Source organism: Crocodylus porosus, unplaced genomic scaffold, assembly GCF_001723895.1.
Source record: "Crocodylus porosus isolate Cpor-Errol unplaced genomic scaffold, CroPor_comp1, whole genome shotgun sequence".
NCBI classification, from domain to species: Eukaryota; Metazoa; Chordata; order Crocodylia; family Crocodylidae; genus Crocodylus; species Crocodylus porosus.
The window spans coordinates 7,375,737-7,395,721 of NW_017728912.1; the positions used below are offsets into that span (position 1 = coordinate 7,375,737).

The 19,985-nt window shown below is 42.8% G+C and overlaps 1 protein-coding gene across 4 annotated transcripts in view; it reads left to right on the forward strand.

The window, feature by feature from the left end:
• Nucleotides 1-19,985, forward strand: part of SPATA5 (spermatogenesis associated 5) — a 325,571-nt gene that overhangs the window by 28,620 nt on the left and 276,966 nt on the right. For 3 of the 4 annotated variants that reach the window (XM_019534017.1, XM_019534018.1, XM_019534020.1), the window contains one exon: nt 6,029-6,284. The exons of the other annotated variant lie outside the window; for it this stretch is intronic. In XM_019534017.1, the coding sequence (XP_019389562.1) occupies nt 6,029-6,284 (256 nt within the window). The remainder of the gene's footprint in view (nt 1-6,028; nt 6,285-19,985) is intronic. 4 annotated transcript variants of the gene reach the window in all.

Consider the following 19,985-nt stretch of genomic DNA (forward strand, 5'->3'; position numbering starts at 1 on the left):
GCATGCTCAGAAAGTTCTTTAGGTCACCAAGAGTTGAAATCCCCCCCCTTTCAAGGACACAGTCAGTTGAATTCCAGCTTCTGTAATCTGCATGTGAAAACCAAGAGGAGTGTGGAGGAGGGAGTGATTTAGCATAAGAAAAACTGTAACAAAGCTAGCTAAGAAAGAAAAGTCCTTGGCAGTGTTTTTGCTTATCAGGTGCGAGATGCAAACTGTGCAGTTCTAACAACACTCCATTTCTAACAATATTATAACAATAATCCATTTACTGTGCATTTCTAACAACCTGATGATCTTTTTTTCAGACCCGGATGCTGAACTCTTACATGCTACTGGAAGCAACTTCCTGTCCTCTATCACAAACCTGATATATAACCTGTTTTGTAAAGTCATCAAGCTCAGTTTTGTTAATCAGTTAGGATTTTTGATGCCAGTATTCCTGTTGAAGAGCTGTGATATATTCTCATTTCTCTGATGGCTAGAAATAGTCTCATAGGGTGCTGACAGATATGAAATAACCCCAGACAAACAGCGCTTTACCAGAGGAGGAAGTGTGTTAGTTTCCACAGCGTCCATATAGATGGAGTACTTCAGCAGGGCATTTTGGTGCTTTTATTGAAAGCTGATACAATCAACTATCAGTTAAAAGCACCAAAAAGCCCTGGTGAAGCATGCAATGTATACAGACGTTGGGTAAGCTGGGTCAAACGAACACGATATCTGTTCTGGGTGTGCACTGTGCTGGTTGTGGGGGGTGCACCAAGATGAAAGTAAAGCACTAGTTTTTTGGTGGGAAGGGGGATTACATCTGTAAGCAGCTACAAATTTTAGCCTAACCTTTTATTTAGGTTTATATATTCTTATTTATTCTTGTGTCAATGCTATCCTGTTGCTTGAATAGCTAGTTTTCCACTCCAGTGCTTTTCTTCTTGATGTCATGATAGAGTAATCCCTTTCAGCCTTCATTTTACGAGGTTAAATAGGTTATTTGTTTCCTAATTTTTTACCGGTTTTCTCTGCACCTGTTCCAGTTTCAGTTTATCTATTAAATTTTACCCCATTTCCATTAAAATTATCTATTAAAATTTATCCCACTTCCAATCCTGTGGCTCATCCTGTATAATTTTCTGGCCATCCTCTGCTCATGATGTCTCCTAGTTTTGTAGCACAGCAAATGCCATTAGCTTAATATTTTTCTAAGTCATTAATGAAAACATTGATTGTTTCCAGGGCACATCTTTGTGAAACTCCACTTGCCCATTTCTGCGTAGTTCAGTAGATCAGTGGCAGTGTTATACAGAAAGATAGATATTATGACTTTCAGTCCAGTTCCTTACTATGCTACTAGAGCATACTGTCTCCTGTCTTCCCAGTATATTGGTCTAAACCAGGGGTGGGCAAAATGGCGGATCTGGCTGGCACCCAGACTCCATTTCCCAGCAGCCCCTACTTGCATGGTTGGGGCCAGTTTCCATGGAGATCCCAGCAACAGGTGTGCAAGGCTGGGGTTTCTGTGGAGACCAGCCCCAGCAGCGCTGGGAAGGCACAGAGCTGCTCTGGAGCCAGGCTGGGATCTTGCAGTGGTGACAGCATGGTCCATAGTTGGGGCAGAGCTGCAATCTGTAGCCTGCATGCCCTGGGCAGGGACATGCAGGTAGCAGAACATGGCTCTGCCCTGGCTTCTTGCAACAGTGACAGCGTGGTCTGGAGCTGGGGCAGAGGTGCAATCCACTTTCTGCATGCCCCTCTCTGGAGCATGCAGGCTGCAGATCACAGCTGTGCCCTGGCTCTGAATCATGGTGTCATCCCTGCAAGATCCTAGCTTGGCTCTGAAGGAGCTCTCTGTCCTACCATGCACCCTGGCAGCAGGGGGGGCTATAGCCATCCCAAAGTTCCTTGTAGTCTGCCCCTGTAGCCAACCCTCCTAGTGGTGCTTCTGCTGCCCACTCTGCACAGGCAGTGGCAGCTGAGCCCGCCTTGCTTCTGCTCACAGCACAGCCTTCCCTCAGCCTCCCCTCCCCACCCCAGGAAGAGGCTGGCACCACTGCTGCTGCCTGTCAGTGTTGCTGGGGCCGGTCTTCACAGAAACCCCAGCCCCACTATCACAGCATGGCTGCTGCTGGGGTCTCCATGGAAACTGACCCCAGCCATGTGGGCGGGGGCTGCTGGGAAATGGAGTCCACAGCCGGCCGGATCCAGCCTGCAGGCCAGACTTTGCCTGCCTCTGGTCTAAACAAATACCTTCACATGTACTGGTCCATCACATAATCTTACAAGGAGAAGGCCAGTTAGTTTGTTTGCAGATATCTAGTTCGGGACAGGCTGAGACTCGTGTTTCAAAAGCAAGGTAGTTTTTTATAAAGCAGAAAACGAGGGCAGTAATGGAGCAGGCAGGGGGCATATACTAGGGTAAATGGTGGGGGGTAGTAAAGGGACAAGTAGCTGAGGGAGCTGTTGGGGGCAGGTGTAGGGGGGAGCTGTTGTGGGGGAGCAGCAGGGGGGAGATGGGGGAAGGCAGTCCCCTGCAACCTTGTACTTGATTGTAAGGCAAGGAGCTTTTTTTCCTGTATGTTAAATGGGCAAGAAAAACCTCGTCTTGTAATCAAGTAAGTATGGTAATTGTTTTTATATTTATTTAAAACAATTTAAACTCTTTGTTCTGATTTGGGTCAAAGGCCAATGTAGAAATATCAACTTTTTTTTGAAGAAAGCTGAAATTTCATTTGGCTCTGTTGTCCCCCCATGTTGTCTTCAGCTTATTACCATCAGTTCGTTCTCTTTCCCAGGAGCTCCTGTGCTGGATAATTTCTGATCTAATGAGTTGAAAAGTGCTTTGTGTGGTGGTGTTTTTTGTAGCTAGAAGATAACTTTATGTGAAATTGTTGTGGAAAGCTCATAGGGGCCAGGGATGGAAATTACACATAGATTCATAGATGTAGGGTTGGAAGGGACCTTGTAGATCTTCTAGTCCAACCCCCTGCCCTGGGCAGGAGAGAAAACTGGGCTCAAATGACCCCAGCTAGGTAAACGTCAAGCCTCCTCTTAAAGACCCCCAAGGTAGAAGCCAGCACCACTTCCCTTGGAAGTTGGTTCCAGATCCTAGCTGCCCTGACTGTGAAGTAGTGCTTTCTAATGTCTAGTTTAAACCTACTCTCTAACAACTTATGGCCGTTATTCCTTGTTACTCCAGAAGGCACTTGGGAGAACAAGTTCTCTCCCAATCCCCGCTGGTCCCCCCTAGTAAGTTTATAGATGGCCACCAGGTCCCCCCTCAGCCTTCTCTTACGAAGGCTGAATAGGTTAAGGTCCCAAAGCAGGTCCCTTTGGGCAGGGGGCTGGACTCGATGATCTCCCGAGGTCCCTTCCAGCCCTAATGTCTATGAAATCTCCTCGTAGGGTCTGCCCTGCTGTCCCCAGTTCATGCGAGTGGCCCTCCTCTGGACCCTCTCAATGCTGTCCACATCCCTCCTGAAGTGGGGCGCCCAGAACCGGATGCAGTACTCTAGCTGCTGCCTAACCAGTGTTGCATAGAGGGGGAGGATCACTTTCTTGGCCCTGCTTGTGATGCATCTGTGGATGCACAACAAGGTACGGTTAGCCCTACTAACAGTATCCTCGCATTGTTGGCCCATGTTCATCTTGGCGTCAGTAATGACTCCAAGATCTCTTTCTGCTGCCATGCTTTCAAGAAGGGAGTTCCCCAGGCTATAGGTATGCTGCTGGTTCCTACTGCCTAAGTGCAGTACCCTGCACTTGTCAGTATTGAATCCCATCCTATATTCATTTGCCCTCCCCTGTAACATGTCCAGGTCCCGCTGTAATATGTCCTTCCCTTCTAACATGTCCACCTCACCCCAGATTGTGGTGTTGTCTGCGAATTTAAATAGGGTGTTTTCACCCCGTCGTCCAAGTCTCTAATAAAGAAATTGAACAGTGCGGGCCCAAGGACTGAGCCCTGGAGGACTCCACTGCCCACTTCCCTTCAGGTCAAATATGACCTGTCCACCACCACTCTCTGACTACGATCCCGTAGCCAATTTGCAATCCATCTGACTGTGTAGGCATCAGTGTCACAGTCGCCTAGCTTTTTGATGAGAATGGGGTGGGAGACAGTGTCAAAGGCCTTCCTGAAGTCCAGAAAGACTACATCCACTATGCATCCAATGATTTTGTGACCTGATCGTAGAAGGCAAGTTGGTCTGACAGGACCAGCTATGAAACTAGGACCTGCTCCTAATGAACCCATACTCATTGCCTTTGAGCATCATCCCCGCTGCTGGCCCATCACAGATGTGCTCCTTGATAATCTTCTCAAAGAGCTTCCCCAGGATTGAAGTAAGACTAACAGGCCTGTAGTTGCCTGGGTCCTCCCTCTTCCCTTTTTTAAAAATGGACCACATTGGCTCTCTTCCAGTTGTCGGGCACCTGGCCAGAGCACCACGAGTGCTTGTAAAGCTATGCCAGGGGCCCCGCAGTAACCCCTGCCAATTCCCTCAACACCTTGGGGTGGAGAGCATCTGGACCTGCTGATTTGAACATGTCCAGCCCCTCCAGAAGTTCCCTAACTTGGTCCTCCCTGACCCTAGGCCTGGCAGAGTTTCTCCTGAGTCCGTCCTGAATCTCAGTAGGGGAGTCCCGGTCCGTGCACAAGAAAATGGAGGCAAAGAAATAGTTAAAGAGGATTGCTTTCTCCTCTGGTGCAACCACCAGATTGCCAAGCATATCTTGCAGGGGCCCCACATTACCTGGTGCCTTCTTAATGCTCCCTATATAATTTTAAAAAGGACTTTTTATCCTTGATGCTAGCCCTAGTTCCGTATCTGCCTTAGCTTTCCTTACAGCCCTGAGTGGTGGAGGTATACTCCTCTTTGGTGATAGCCCCTTCCTTCCACTGGGTGTACGCCTCCTTTTTGGCAATCGGGCATTCCCGAATGCCCTTGGTGAGCCGGGGGGGGGGTTCTTGGGCACTCTTGCCCCCTTTGCTTCTCATTGGGATTGTCACCCCTTGGTCTCTGAGTATCATCTTCTTAAGGAATGACCACTCATTTTGGGCACCCAGTGCCGCTACTCTCCAGGACCCCAGTACCTCTCCCACTAATCTCAACTCATTGAAGTTGGCCCTCTTGAGGTCAAGGGCTACTGCCTTGCTTCAGGCCCTTGACACCCTGCACTGGATGGTGAATTCAAGCAAGCAATGATCACTATCACCCAGGTGGTCGAGGACCTGGAGTCCCCTTGCCAGGACCAGGACCAGGTCCAGCAGGGCATTCCCCCTGGTGGGACTGTGCACCCTCTGGGTTAAGTGGAGGTCCTGTATTTTGGCAAGCAACCTTCATGAGCGGTCTGACCTGGCTAACTGCTCCTCTCAGCAGATGTCTGGGTAATTTAGATCACCCATGACAACTACATCCCTTGCCTTAAGTGCCTCTGCAAGCTGACCCAAGAATTCGCGGTCCAGCTCTTCCCCTTGGTTGGGAGGTCTGTAGTAGACCCCCACCGTTAAGTCCTTTTCCCCATGACCCCCCCCCGTATCCTGACCCAGAGCACTTCAGCCTGCCCCTCAGACCCCATCCTGCTGGTTGAGGATGTGTATTGCTCTTTGACTTAGAGCGCCACACCCCCACCTTTCCTCCCTCTTCAATCCCGCCCATATAGTCTATAGCCCCTAATGTTAACCGTCCAGTTGTGGGATGAATCCCACCAGGTTTCTGTGAGCCCTACTATGTCCGGGTTTTAACTAGCTATCCAGAGGGCGGTAAAAATGATACATAAACTAGTAAAAATGATAGTAAGCTGGTTCAAATCGGTAACATAACAGAAGTTCAGTGCATATAAACTGCTTTCAAAATGGCTGAAACTGGTTTAAGATGAACCTGGATGGATTGAACTGATTCAGGTTAAATTGGTTTATTGACCTTCTGTTTCAGATCAGGAAGATAGTTGTTAATGTTGAATTGTGTGTAATAAATTCAGTAGGATTTCAAGGTTTACTTTCTAATCCTTTTTTCTCTTTACTTTGGCTTGTTAGGAGGATAGTGAAGGTCAGCTCTTGGTGCTAGGTGCCACAAACCGTCCTCATGCACTGGATCCCGCATTACGGAGACCTGGCCGTTTTGATAAAGAGATAGAAATTGGAGTTCCGAATGCACAGGACCGACTAGACATACTGAGGAAGCTTCTTCATCAGGTTCCTCATGTACTGACTGGAACAGAGTTGGTGCAGCTGGCTGACAGTGCACATGGATATGTGGGAGCAGACTTGGCAGCATTATGCAAGGAAGCAGGTAAGGTTTCTGGATCTTGCTTAGGATGTGATACTGCTATTCAGTTTATGATTTCCCTTACTCTGCAAATCCACCTATTGGTATTGTACAGACGCAGTTCATCAGACAGAAAGATCTAAAACAATTAGGTCTTTTTTTGCCTTCCTACTTTTGTAAAGTTTTGCAACAAATTCCACAAAGGATTTTAAGTAATTCAAACAAAAATACACAGGAAACTTGGGTGGGTCAGACGATTAGTAATAGTTTATAGAGACCTTTGCTTTTTAGTCAGCAGCTGGAACCTTGCTCAGACTATTTGAGACCAAATATTTGATAGTTAGATTAGGGATTTAGTGGGGCTGGTTCTCAAATAGTCATTTGTAGACTTTTGTACAGAGCAAATGGGGAGAGAAATATGGATCCTGTGCGTCATTTTTGAAGAGGAACTTTGCTAGCTATGCTCACACTTTAAGCTGTTCTGAATTAGCAAGCATTCTTTAGTGTGTGCCCCTCCCCTGCACCACAAACTGTAACCATTTCTTTTCTGTTCTTTGAGGAATTTTTTCTGCTTTGCAAACTTCACATAAGAAATATGAAATAGATTGGACTGAAGTCTCTGATTTAACTAAAGACATTAGGATGCAAATTTCAGTGGAATTTCAGCATAGGTTCCACTGTCGCACTGTCGCAACTTTGTTCTTTTACCTTAGTCATTTACTTACCTATCCATAAATGGATGCTAATGTTTGCTCACTTTTATGAAGGCCTTTTACATTTGTGGATGTAAAATGCTGTGTAAGTAAATACCAGCCATATTTTATTGGGTAGACTCTCTGTGTTGTTACTGTTTGTAGTGCTTTGAGAGTCTAACCAAGATTGTGGACTGAGTATGCTAGGCACTGTAGAAACGCACATTGAGAGGCTTTTTTTTTTAATTTCTCCTGCAGGGCATATGGCATATAGACCAGTCAGATAAAAGGCAAGAGAGGAAATGGCTTAAGTGACTTGTCCAAATTCCCACAGCAGATCAGTGATGGTCAGGAATTTTTCTTGCTCTATAACTGTGTTACATTTTGCCCAGCATGCTGCTTTCTGTATCTTTTGTCATGGTCATATGTGCCTCAGAACTGCAGGACATGGAGAGAACAACTTAACAGTATTTTTTGTAAAAATAAACATGAACTCTGTAATGACTGTTTTTTATAATTTGTTATCCTGGAGTGACCTCTGCTGGAGGAAATGCATCCCTGCCCTTTTAATTGTGCTTAGAGTAGGCTAGATATGTTTTTCCTCTTGCCAGAATTAAAAAATAAATGACTTTAGCTTACAGTTTAAATTAATACATTCAGATCTCCTATTTGAGGGCTTTTTTTTTTTACACCATTATTTTCTGGAGAAGAATTTAATATTTTTTTGAACATGTGCCTTATAAACAAAGACAATTAACTATTTTAGCCGCAGCTTGTCAAACATACGCCATTACAGAATCCTAAACATTAGCGATGCATATAGTTCACTGGTTTACCAGTGCAAGGTTGTTTCTATGGCACAATTCAAATTATCTGTTCCTAAATAACCTTGAAATGCCAAGCACTGGGCATCTAGTGCTTCCCTGGGGAGACTGTTTATAAGCTGATATGTTTCTCTGTGCAGCAGTGTTTTCCGATATTCAGTCTTAAGTTTTTCTTGTTTCAATTTATCCCTTTTAATTATCTTTTCAGTATGACCTTGTGTAAACCACTAACTCTTCCTGCTTGATGTTTTTCACTCTTCAAATATCTGTACTGTTCTCATAGTCCCTACCTCCTCATTCATTACTTGACCAGGCTATAAATATTTAGCTCTTTTAATATTTCCTCATAAATAAGTCCTTTGTGCTTCATGAAAACGTTGGGGTTTTTTTCCCCCTTGAACTCCCTCCAGTTTGTCAAGAACTTATTTTGGTCATGTGTTCAGAATTAAACATGATATATTATCAGTATTACAGTGTAAAGTACCACATGCATTTGTAGCAAAGATTGTTGATTTCAGTTCAAGGTTATTTAGGAACAGATAATTTGAGTAGTTCTCTGTAAAGCTTCTTTCACAAATTTTAGAAGCAGCTGCTACTATTGATTTTATTATAGTCAATACATTTAATAGAAGTAAACGTGAAAATTGTAAACTTGTGCAAGACTTTAATCCTGACTACAAAATATATAAACTCCCTTTTATTACAAAATATTATTATTCCTTTTGACTTATTTTCTCACTTGAGTTAGCAGTTGGCATCCTAGTGTGTTAGCCATTCTACTTGTATGTTACAGAACAACAGTTCCTGCCCCTGAGTGCTTTTAATCTAAATGTTTTTGTATGCTTTCAACAAATTTAGGCTATTTCTCAAGGGCTCTTCATTCCTAATAATTGATGGCACAATACCTTGTGCGCATATGTATAATTCTGTATGTTTGCCGCTGGCCCTCTATACTTGTTACCTCACTGCCTATAACATGGTAACTACAGTGCTACTGCAATAGGTTAATGCCACAATGGTGCCTATAGGTCAGCACCTACAGAAATCATGGCGGAAGTGTGCTGTGCAGTGGCTCCTATAATCTGGATTGTTTCAACGTGCTCCCCCCTTCCCCCTGATTGGCAGAGGAGACCCAGCAGCCCCACTGCTGCTGATCAGCCGGAAGGCAAAAACTGTGCGGTTTTAAGTATTTTGCAGTGATTTTGGTAGATCCCTATCTATAGGTAGTGTTCTCTAAAGCTGTATTTAGGGTGTCTCCTAAATTGGAAATGTGATTTCAAGCTGGTTACTTTGGGGACACGTTTATTGGTGCTGTAGCACAGCAGTGCTATGTAACCTGTCCCAAACTTTGCTAAGCAGTGGCTTCACTGCTTCTGGTATAGGTGCAGCTTTCCCAAGCACCTCTTGTGTGCTTGAGGATGCTATCACTGGGGACAGTTAGTTCACCATGTAGATAGTTTAAGACATTTTATTATAAATTCTTGTTTCCAATTTTCTCTAATTTTGCCTAATTTCAGCATTCCAGGCTGAAATGATCCATACTTGCTCTCTACTGATTCCTCAGAATTAGGCTAATGAAAAATAGATTTTCTAACGTTAAAAATATATTCCAGCTTTTTCTTTAAGCTGTAGCACTTTTGTGCTTGGACAGGAATTTGAAATCTGATAGGTCAGAGTAGTGCCTTTTTCTGTATGTACCATACAAAAATATACTGAGATCTGTGAATTATTCAGCTTTTGAAAGTTGCCTTCTGTACATGCTCAGTAGAGCTTGTTAGAGGCTTGCCAGAACCTTCATTTCATTGAGACATGCTTCATGCTACATGCACTTAGTATGTTCCCAGTCTCCTGCCTCCATACGTAATATGCAGACAGCACTGCATATGGTAGACTAAAAGCAGCCCCTTTCCCTTTCATCAGGACGAGAGCATCCTTGATGCCCAGAAAAGACCATGAACTGGATCAGGGCTAGACAATTATTTTAGCTGGAGGGCAGCTTCATGAGTTTTGGTGAGCTGTCGAGGGCTGCAGTGGTAGCCCCGCCTCTTGACAGGTGCCCTGCCCCCTGGTCATCATCTTGGGATCAGAAGTCCTGTCCCCTAATACCCTGATCTTTGCCACTGGAAGTCCCTCCCCTTGCCACTGGAGGTTCTCCTTGTACAAGCTTGGAACCAGAAAAAAAACAAATCATATATTAAAAGTCAAGCATTTACTATAACATTTTAATTTTATTTTAAAAAATATTTTTGATTTTTGTCCTGATTTATGTATGTTTGCACAGTGTACATAAAAGTGATTGAATAATAGCTAAAAAATGAAGTATGTTGGCTGTGGCCATGTTGTATTGGGGTGTGGGCAGGGTGGGTGTGAGAGAGGGTTGGGGGTATGTGGGAACCCCTCCATATACCCCTCTCCACGGTACACAGCTCCTGCCACTGGCGGCAGTAGCAGCAGGCAGTGGGCCCTCGGGATGCTCGTGGCCCATGCAGGCACAGTTGCCTGGTGGTACATGACACCATCCAGTTCTGGGAACTGCATGTGGTTGCAAGGAGCAGAGCCAGGCTGGCTCTGTCATGCAGAGTTCATGTGCAGCTGCTGAGACTCGTGTAGTACCAGGAGAAGCCCTGCACAATGGAGCCAGTGGCCTGGCCTTGCTGCCTACTGCCATGTGCAGCTTGTTGGACTCTGTGGACATGGCGGGAAGCCCTGCTTCCCAGTGAAGTCCTGGGACCTGAAAATTGTGGCAGGGAGCAGGGCCAGGCCCCTGGCTCTGTTGTGCAGGGTGTCCCCTCGGTGGTGCGTGAGTCCCAGAAGCTGCACTTGAGCCCAGTGACCTGGCTCTGCTCCTTGCTGCCATGTGCAGCTCCTGGAACTGGCTGGAGCTGCACTCCACCAGCTGGCTGTACCTGCGTGGGCCACAAGCACCCTGAGGGCCTGGTGCTGCTGCCGACAGTGGTAGGAGCTGTGTGTCATGGGGGTAGGGGAGTGGTGTGGCAGGGGTCCCCACACCCTCCCCACCCTTCCTCACACCCACACCCTGCCCACCTGAGCTCTGTATTCCTGCCACCCCACTAAGTGTGGGCGCCTTGCTCCTGCCAGCCCCAGCCCCGCACTTCATGCCCCAGCCCAGCTTCCCTATCTGCTGCCTGGAGCCAGCGCTGCAGCAGGTACTTGAGGAGGAGCCACTGGAGGCTGGGAAAGCTGAGCAGGTCCCTTGGTGACTGCAACAGTGGCAGCAGCAGCCCTGGCTGGAAGCTACGTGTGCTGCCTCAGCCAGAGTCTTCCCATACATGAGGGTGGGAATGAAGTGCACAGGCTGGGCAGGGTTCAATTAATTGGTGGGTGCCTCCAGGTTGGATGAAATCGCCTGGCAGGCTGGATGCAGCCTGCGGGCCATATTTTGCTTGCTCCTGGACTAGATACTATTCCATTTTATTAGGCACCTGTGTGTGGTCCTATTCCATCCTTCTTGAGTCTCTGGAAATATATTTATGTGTCTCCTTCTGTAAAACACTATTATAATAGCCTGAAGATGGTCACAAAAAGCAGTGAGGAAGAGGAGGACAGGTTTTCATGGACTTCTGCTGACTGTATTATTTACCAAATGCCAACATGTAGAAATTGAGGATCAGACTCTAAAAATCATGAAATATTTCAGCATTAACAGATTGGGAGTACATCTGTCTATTAATAGTACTTCTTTAGACATCAGGAAGAACTTCTTCAAGGTAAGGGTCACCAGAATCTGGAGTGGGCTTCCAAGGGAGGTGGTGCTCTCCCCTACCCTGGGGGTCTTTAAGAGGAGGCTAGACGTGTACCTGGCTGGGGTCATCTGACCCTTGCGCTCTTTCCTGCCCAGGGCAGGGGGTCGGACCTGAAGATCTACTGAGGTCCCTTCCAATCCAGACACCTATGAATCTATTTATTGTTCTGGTTTTTGAACTTTTAGGATACATGAGGGACATGTTTTTTAATCCATGGGAGGATATTGTTTTGAAATTTCAGATTCCATTTTCAAAAACCAGTCTTGATTCTGGCTTATGGAAAACACAGTGGATATCATGACCTGAGCCTCATGTTATAATTGTGAAAGATGGCAATACTGTGACTAGTGTCAACCTTCCATGTACTCCATACCTTTACCTGTTGAGTAAAGCCTTGGCATCTCTCCTTTTGGAGGCAGTATTGGTCTATTATTTTTTAAAAATATAGCAGAGAGATTGCATACAGTTACTTTTGCAGAGCAAGGGATAGAACCCAAGAGTGCCTGTAGACATTCTGGGAGCCTGCTCCAATGTGCTGCAGTTATAGCATGTTGGAGCAGACTCGGTGAATCAAGTCTGCTGGAGTGTGCTAATTACCATGCTCTAGTCAGCCTCTGAGTCTTGTATATCGATGTTCCTGTGCTTCAGAATGGAGGTGGTGGTGCCTCAACTAATGTTCCTTAGATGAGCTTTGGTCAAATCGCCCTGCTGCCATTTTGAAGATGCTGTAACATTTTAATTAGAATGCCTCTCAGAGCCAATGCAGTTAAAGAGCCCTTTCTCCCTCTCCCCCCCGCAACCCGAGCACATTCCAAGAAAAATGCCCCAAGTCCCTAACATGGGACGTGTCATTTGCTTAGACTCGCTTTGTTCAGAACAAAGATGCTAGATTTCTGTGTTTGGTTATATTGTCTGTAACTGCTAGGATGGAGGAACCAGGATTCCTGATTTACAACACTGTTACTGTTCAGCAGTTTGTTCTGTAAGCACTAGGTAAAGGTTTGTATTGCATTCTCCTTTAACAAGTGGTTTGCATCTCTGAGAACTGGTTAATGTGGAAGGATCTGCATAAGCTTTAGTGATCCTTGAATGAAGCCTTTGGCACCAATCCTGTAGTGAACCCCAGGTAGAAGCCCCCAGCTGATTTTCAGTGGGGCCCTGCGTGGTCTTGTATTCATCTGGCAGGATACTTGGTACAGGTTTAGGCCTTTGAATAGGACAATATTCTTGGGACTGGAGGAGGTTTTCCATATCCTATGTTGTTTAGTAGACTACCTTTTAGCATGAACAGCTGAAGTGTTTTATCTCAAACAGACATACTGTTTAGAAGATAGGCTGTGCCATATCCTTGCATATAATGTCTGTGTTTGTATTCCCTTGGGATCGGGCTGCTGCTCTAATTAATTGGCCGCACAGCCTTTTATTAATTCCCTAAAAATTTATAATGGTTTTAAATTAACAACAAAGATAAGCACTGCACTTTTTTGAAAACATATGAAATGTTAATTATGTAGCAGGGACATGAATGATATAAACTGTGCTGAATGTTATAAGATGCTTAGCAACAAGGGTTTCCAAATATAGCAATTTATTATAAACTTATCCTTCTATGGCTGCCTGTAGCATTTCAACAGGGTGAATATAAATATAGCTTGATTTCTTCAAGAAGTGGATTCAGTCATATTGTTTACAGTGAAAGGAAGTATTTGCTTTGTAACTCTTAGAATTTATCTTGAACATCCTTGTACATTACACACAATTTCAGCGTGCTGATATAAAACACTTGGTCTATGATAAGATAGCGTCATGAGGAGAGGAAGAACAAATGTCCTTGTTTAAATAGTGGCCCGTCTTGCAATAACATCTAATTGGTTCCAGGAAGGATGCAGCATCCGAATCATTGTAGCTTGGAGCCTTTCCGAGGGAATAGGACTGATCACTTCGTTTCACATCTGAAAGTCTTGCAAATTCAAATGTTTCCTTAATGCCTGTGAGGTGCAACAACAAGAGTCTCTTTGCTTTGGTAACTTCAGAGTTGTATTGTCATGTACATTGAACTCAAGTCTATTGCTTCCTGAAATGTTATAGATATCTAAGAAATTGGGCCTCATCCTCAGCTGGTACAATAGGGCATAGATCCACTGAAATCATTTGATCTGTGCTTGCTTGCATCAGCTGAGGATGTAGCTTTTCCCTTTGACAAACTAGCTGTTTTAAGAGTAGCTTTGTTTAGGAATCGGATTGTCTGTGGCAGTGTTTACACCTCTCATCTGTTCTTTAAACTCCAACTAACAGTACATTTATGATACAGACTGTCTGTAGTATTTGAATTTGTGATAATGAAATAGTCCTTTAAGTTGCATTGCCTGACAGAGATGCCTTTGAGCATTTTTGCTAGGCTTATGAAACAGTTTGCTGTTTACTTCTTGCGATATCATTACCTAACCAGTTCTCTTCCTGAAAGTGGCCACAAAGCTCATTCCTGTCTTGTGTTAATTGGAATAACAATTAAATTGCAGTCAAAAAAAACCTTCATGATACCAAAACTCAGGAACTGTCACTGCTTACAGCGTCCGTGTTGTATCTTGCATTTTGTAACCTTAGCAAACTGGATATATGAAGGAACTAAGACCAGCTGAGCTCGTGCAGTGTAGAACAGCCTGGCTAGGGAGAGAAGTTACACATAAACTGGTATAAATGATTGGAAACCAGATCAAATTTGTAACACAACAGAAGTTCAGTGCACATAAACCACTTTCAAAATGGCCAAAACTGGTTTAAGATAAACTTGGGTGGATGTAATATCAGACTGAACCGATTTAGGTTAAATTGATTTATTGAAGAACTACTGTCCCAGATCCCCTGCAGATTCAAGTTAACTCACAGTAATCTGGCATCCCAGGATGTTTTGCGCCTCCGTTGCAAGTGCCCCCACCTCACAGGGTGGGCAGTTTAGCCTTGGCCCAATTTGTCTGTTTCAACCCAGCAGGGAGGCATGCTCTAGCACCCCCTAGCATCTATCCTGAGTCACTGTAGGTATGTGGCTGCATTTCTGGACTCAAAAGTGAATGTCTGTTCACTTGCTTATTGGTTCAGTCTATGCAGTTTAGAGTAATCTGTGACAGTTGAATCATTTCAGCCTTGGGCTTTTTGACTGTCTGTAATTAGTCCTTGTGTGAGTTTCTGGGGACCACATGTATGTTATAGAGACTTTAAATTTCTTAAGGCTGCCAATGCTAGTCCAGCTGATGTTACTCATGTTTTGTGCCTTGGTGTTCCTGTTGATTATTGTTACTCCGGGGTGGTCAAGGTCTAAGGAGTACTCATTTTCTTCCATTTTAACTTCTCTTTTTTGTAGAGAGGTTTTGTGGCCATAATTCTGTTGGTGCAAGAGAGCTCTACTTTGAATAGTTACCTAAAGAAATGGTTCCAGGCGATTTTTATGGGTGATATGCTTTATTGAACTACCACATGGCTGAGATGGACTTAAACAAGCTTTTGGTTATCACAGTAGCTGTTTCAAAAGAATTGTGTTTTTGATTGCCTAGGTCCATAGAAATATTAATACTCCTTCCAAAAAGTACAGCTTCTACCAAGCAGAAGCTGTCTGCCTGCTTCTCTCTCAGAGACCCAAGGAAGAATACTGTGCTACCTAAAAGTTTGTTGTCTGTGTTTATTGGACCAACTGTGTGGTTAGGATAAAAGGTATTGCCCACAATTTTTTTTTCCTCTTGCGTACTTCCTGGATCATTATGCCTATATTGTCACTTCAACACTGCCATTGTATGGTTTCATCTCTTTTTTCTTTTTTTTTCTTTTTCAGATCAAATGTGCTCAGTTGTCATATAAAAATTATGCTCCCCCTGCCATGCTCCTTGCCTGGCAAGCTAAGCGTGAGATATGAAAGCTGAGCTTTTTTTGTTGTTTTACTGTTCATCACCTGTCATAAAGAATTCTGCAAGCCAAACGTAAGAATAATGCACATGAGAGATGACCTGAGCCTTGATGCTTAGATCCAGATCAGAACTGAATTCTGTTTTCATCTCCTCAGTGGTATAAATGTTAACAATATTGCAAACATCTTTCAGGTTTACCATGTTAAATGCAGTGTGCATGTAGGTGAAGCAGTCTTGGACTCTTATGCTTCGGTAGAGAGAATAAATTACCAGTTAATTGGGGTGGTGGTTGTTTTTTTTTTTCAAATACCTGGATTACAAAGGTGGATTTAGGAGGGATACTCCAGTTGCCATCCTCTTGTAGCTTTAATGTACATTTAAAAATTGAGTGAGAATGTTCTTTTTTTTTTAATTTAAAAAGACAAAAGAAATCTGCAGTTGCAAATTAGCCGCTACTGAATTGTGTGACCTGAATCCTGATTCCTGGGGGTGGTCTGCAGGTATGTGGGGAGATATGAATCTGTTTCATTTTAAAAGATTTTGTAGGAGCTGTAATTTTTGTAGGGAGAATTAATATTTGTATGGAGCTAGACAATTAAAAACACAATCCTCATGAAATGGCTAGAAGACAAATTTTATGCCAAAATGGCAGAATGTAGAATTTTGAAATTTTAGAGATACAAATACAGCTGTAAATTAATTACTGGACTGTGACTGTGTCTCAGATAAAATCAGCCATTTTTATTAAAAAGTTGACATTTGGGAACCTATTAATGTATACAGATACTAATTTACTGGGTAATCATATCAATTGAATCCTTTTAGCACCTTCAGTGCTTGTGGGTGTTTAAATTACAAGCATTCTTTATCACTTTTTGATGAACTCCTTAATCCAAACATTTTTAAAGTGAAACAAATGCCCTCATTTGCCCTCTTAACAAGTTAGGAACAAAAATGTTTTTGCTTGCATGCACACACACAAAGCACTGTGGTTTTTGTTGACTCAGGCTGTAACATAAGTTTTTGGGTTGTTTTTAAGAACACTAGTTGAGAGTGATTGGTAATATACAGAAGTGGTTACATCTGGATATTGATGTGTGGCTTGAGGGAGCATATCTAAGACTGGATGGAATGTGTTGACCTTATCCTTGCCTGTGGAACCACTTGTGTTCTGTTTTCCCTCTTTTTTCCCATTAACTTCTTGTAGGACAAAGGGAAAATCATAATAACTTTCAGAACTACAGTCTACCTAGTTGGGGACATTTAATTTTAGTAGTTTTTTTCCCCCCAAGATTCCCTATAAAATCACTTGTTTGCGTTGTTTCAGTTAGATTTTTACCTCTTTTTACTTTTGTTGAATATTACCTAAATTAGATTGTAGACTCTTTAAGTCAGGGAACTTCATTTTTTGTTCTATGTGTAGAACACTAACTATTGTGGGGTACTGGTCAATGGCTTGGCCTCCAAAGTACTGCTGTAAGTGAAATAATTTGTAATATACCATAAATGGTGCTATTTATTTTACTTAGTTTTTCGACATGCATAAATGATCTGTCCCTGGCTAATTATGGAGTAGCAGATTTCAGGATAATAAATATTTTACATTGAGTGAATCCTGTACTGTAGAAAATGGGGACTGGGATTTTGGTTAGATATACTTATTTTTGAGAGTGACAAGGAAATAAAATCCCAAATGTATTTTAGCATATAGGTATGGAGTTGCTTTTTTTTCCAAATTTTTTTGGATGTAGGATCTTTCTTCTTTCTTTTTTCCTACTTTGATTTCTGTTCCGGCCAAGACCGTTAAAATGGGTTGTTTTTAAAGAAGCATTTTCCAATAAGCAATACATGTAAATTGTTTGTCTGAAATTAGTTTTCAGTTAATTTCATATAGGCCTTGTTAACTTCTGTATTGCATATACAGGTGTTTCAGTCACTTGTTTAAATAATTTTTAAACCTGTAATGGTCACTTGTTTAAACCCTATTTATTTTTAATTCTTGTCTGTTCGTACTTATGTAAGCAAGAAATAAAAAATATTTATTCCATATTAGTAGTTGATATTTTCATCCTTAATCAAGCTTGAGCTCATTCCCTTGTGGTAGCCAATCATTTTTTTAATATACAGATGATACGGGAAAGCTGTCAGGGAAGCTTGTAGCCATCTATAGTTCGTACAACAAACAGTTCATTGGTCTTGCTTAGTAAAGAATTCAGGAGTTAAGAATCTAAATCTCCCTACTGTGTGATGTTCTATGTGTGCTTTTCTATCCATTTTTCTTCCTTTATTCCTCACCTTTTCCTTCCTTTTTTTTGAGTTTTTCATGCAAAAGTTGATTTTGGGGAGGGGAGGGGTTATTCCAGCGAAAGAAGTGACAGTTCTCATCACTGTATATTCTGGGCTTCCATGCTTATCCCCTATTAATCTGTTCTGGCTGGTAGATGGGGAATGGTGGATATATCTTGCCATGGCCCTTGCCATTCACAGTGCATGTGAATTCTCATTGTTATAGAAATATCTCCAGCATGCTTTAGAATAATGATATTAAAAAAAGCAAACAATTAATTGTTGTGTAATATAAATATCATATTCCTGCCCCTAGAATACTTCATTCAGCAGTGTATTCTTGGGAGGGCTCTGTGGAGTGCTGTAATTCATAATTGGCAATGCTTGCAGTGAATGTTGTTTTTGGAGATGGTGTAGTGTGCATCTCTAAAACAAGGTGCTTATTTGGGTGTAGTGTACCATAAGGCAGTTTATATCAATTCACTTCTCCCTGCACAGACTGATCACAGAGGCTGTCTGTGTAGTGACAGTTCAATTGTCATTCATTGGCTTTTTCTCTAAAAAATTAGCACTATTGGCATATGGCACAACAATAAAAGGAGCTAAGGGCAGATCAGTTTCCTTCAGGATGAAGTCAGAAATTGAAATTAAGCAGTGTAAGAGTAATTAAGCTGTAGCTGAGGCGTATCTAGGGAAGTAAAGATGGATCTAAATCATCTTCACTTCTCCAACTTGGGGAAAGCTGGGAATCAGTCCAACTCCAGAGTAAGTTAGAGCAGTGCACATTTAATTTATACCAGCTAGAAGGGTCTGGTAGGGATATTCTCCTGTTCAAGGATTGCCTGCTTCTTGCCTCAAATTCAGTCACTGCAGAATATGTCAAGATTTTTATGCCACATGTGGATTTTCCCTTGAAAAAGGGTAGAAGCTTCTGCTCCTTGCTTATGGTAGCTTTGAGTGGTCAAAGTGGATTTAGCTATGACTAAACACCTGAAATGATTTGGTTTTAAAGGTATCCAGGCATCTGGCTTCCATTGAAAACATCCTATGCAGCTTTAAAAAAAAACAATTGGATCCTGGCACTTGTTTTTGCTTCAAAGGGCTTTTATATGTCTGAGGACTAAGGATGTGCCCATACCATCTCCATGGTGATTCAGAAGCCACCACTGAGAACCAAGCCATGCCTACTTGCTCTTGCTCTGTACATGCTGCTTGCTAAAAAATGTTGTGCAATCCCTCACAGGATCTTAGTTTTGGATGTATTCCTGAGAGTGACACAGGACATACTCTGCACTGCTCTTCTGATGACCCTACTTTTTTTTTTTCAGCATGTAGCATATGTGGAGCAGAAGTGGATGGGTAGGGCTTTTTTCTCACTAGCAATCTTGGGATTGCTGCAAGGGCAGTATTGACATACTATGCCATTCCATCCTCCCTCCCCTCTTAAATTTTTGCAAGTCTAGCTGGACTTGCCCTAATTGACAGTAATTCTTAAGGGGCATTCTACCTGTTTATTTACAAGTCATTTTCCCTCCCCCATTATGTTATCTTTGGGACCTACAAGATTGAATCCACTTTTTTGAATTTTCCTCTTTCGCTCCATACCTACCCGATTTCTTCCTAATCTGACTAAACCACTTTTTCAGCTAAAGTAGGGTAACTGGGGTCACTCTTCAAGTCATTGGGGCTGCTACTTAGTCACTGGAGAAATAAAATTTATCGTCCCTTAATGAGTTAACTGTCCTGTTAGCTGTCTAGGGAAATGTCTTCCCACTAAGCATCATCTACAAAATGTGGCAAAGTAGCAAGATATTAAACCTCAAACCTGTATTCCTTGTTCTATCTATCGGACATAATTTATTTATAGTTTTAAGTTATATATTCAGAATGAGACAATTTTTCTCCCTAGATAATGCATTCATATCAATAGGTCACTTGTAAAAAGCATTTGAAATACTTTGAGGGAACTTTTGTGAGCTCTTTTATTCTGACAGGGTATTTTCTGCTTTATTTCATTCTCTATTTTATTCTTAGTTACCATACATCTGTAACTATTTGTAACATTTATGTTTTTCACTTTGTATTTCATTCATAGATTTCATAGATTTTATAGACATCAGGGCTGGAAGGGACCTCGAGAGATCATCGAGTCCAGCCCCCTGCCCAAAGGGCAGGAAGTCAGCTGGGGTCGTAGGATCCCAGCAAGATAAGCATCCAATTTACTCTTGAAGGTGTTCAATGTAGGTGCTTGAACCACCTCCGC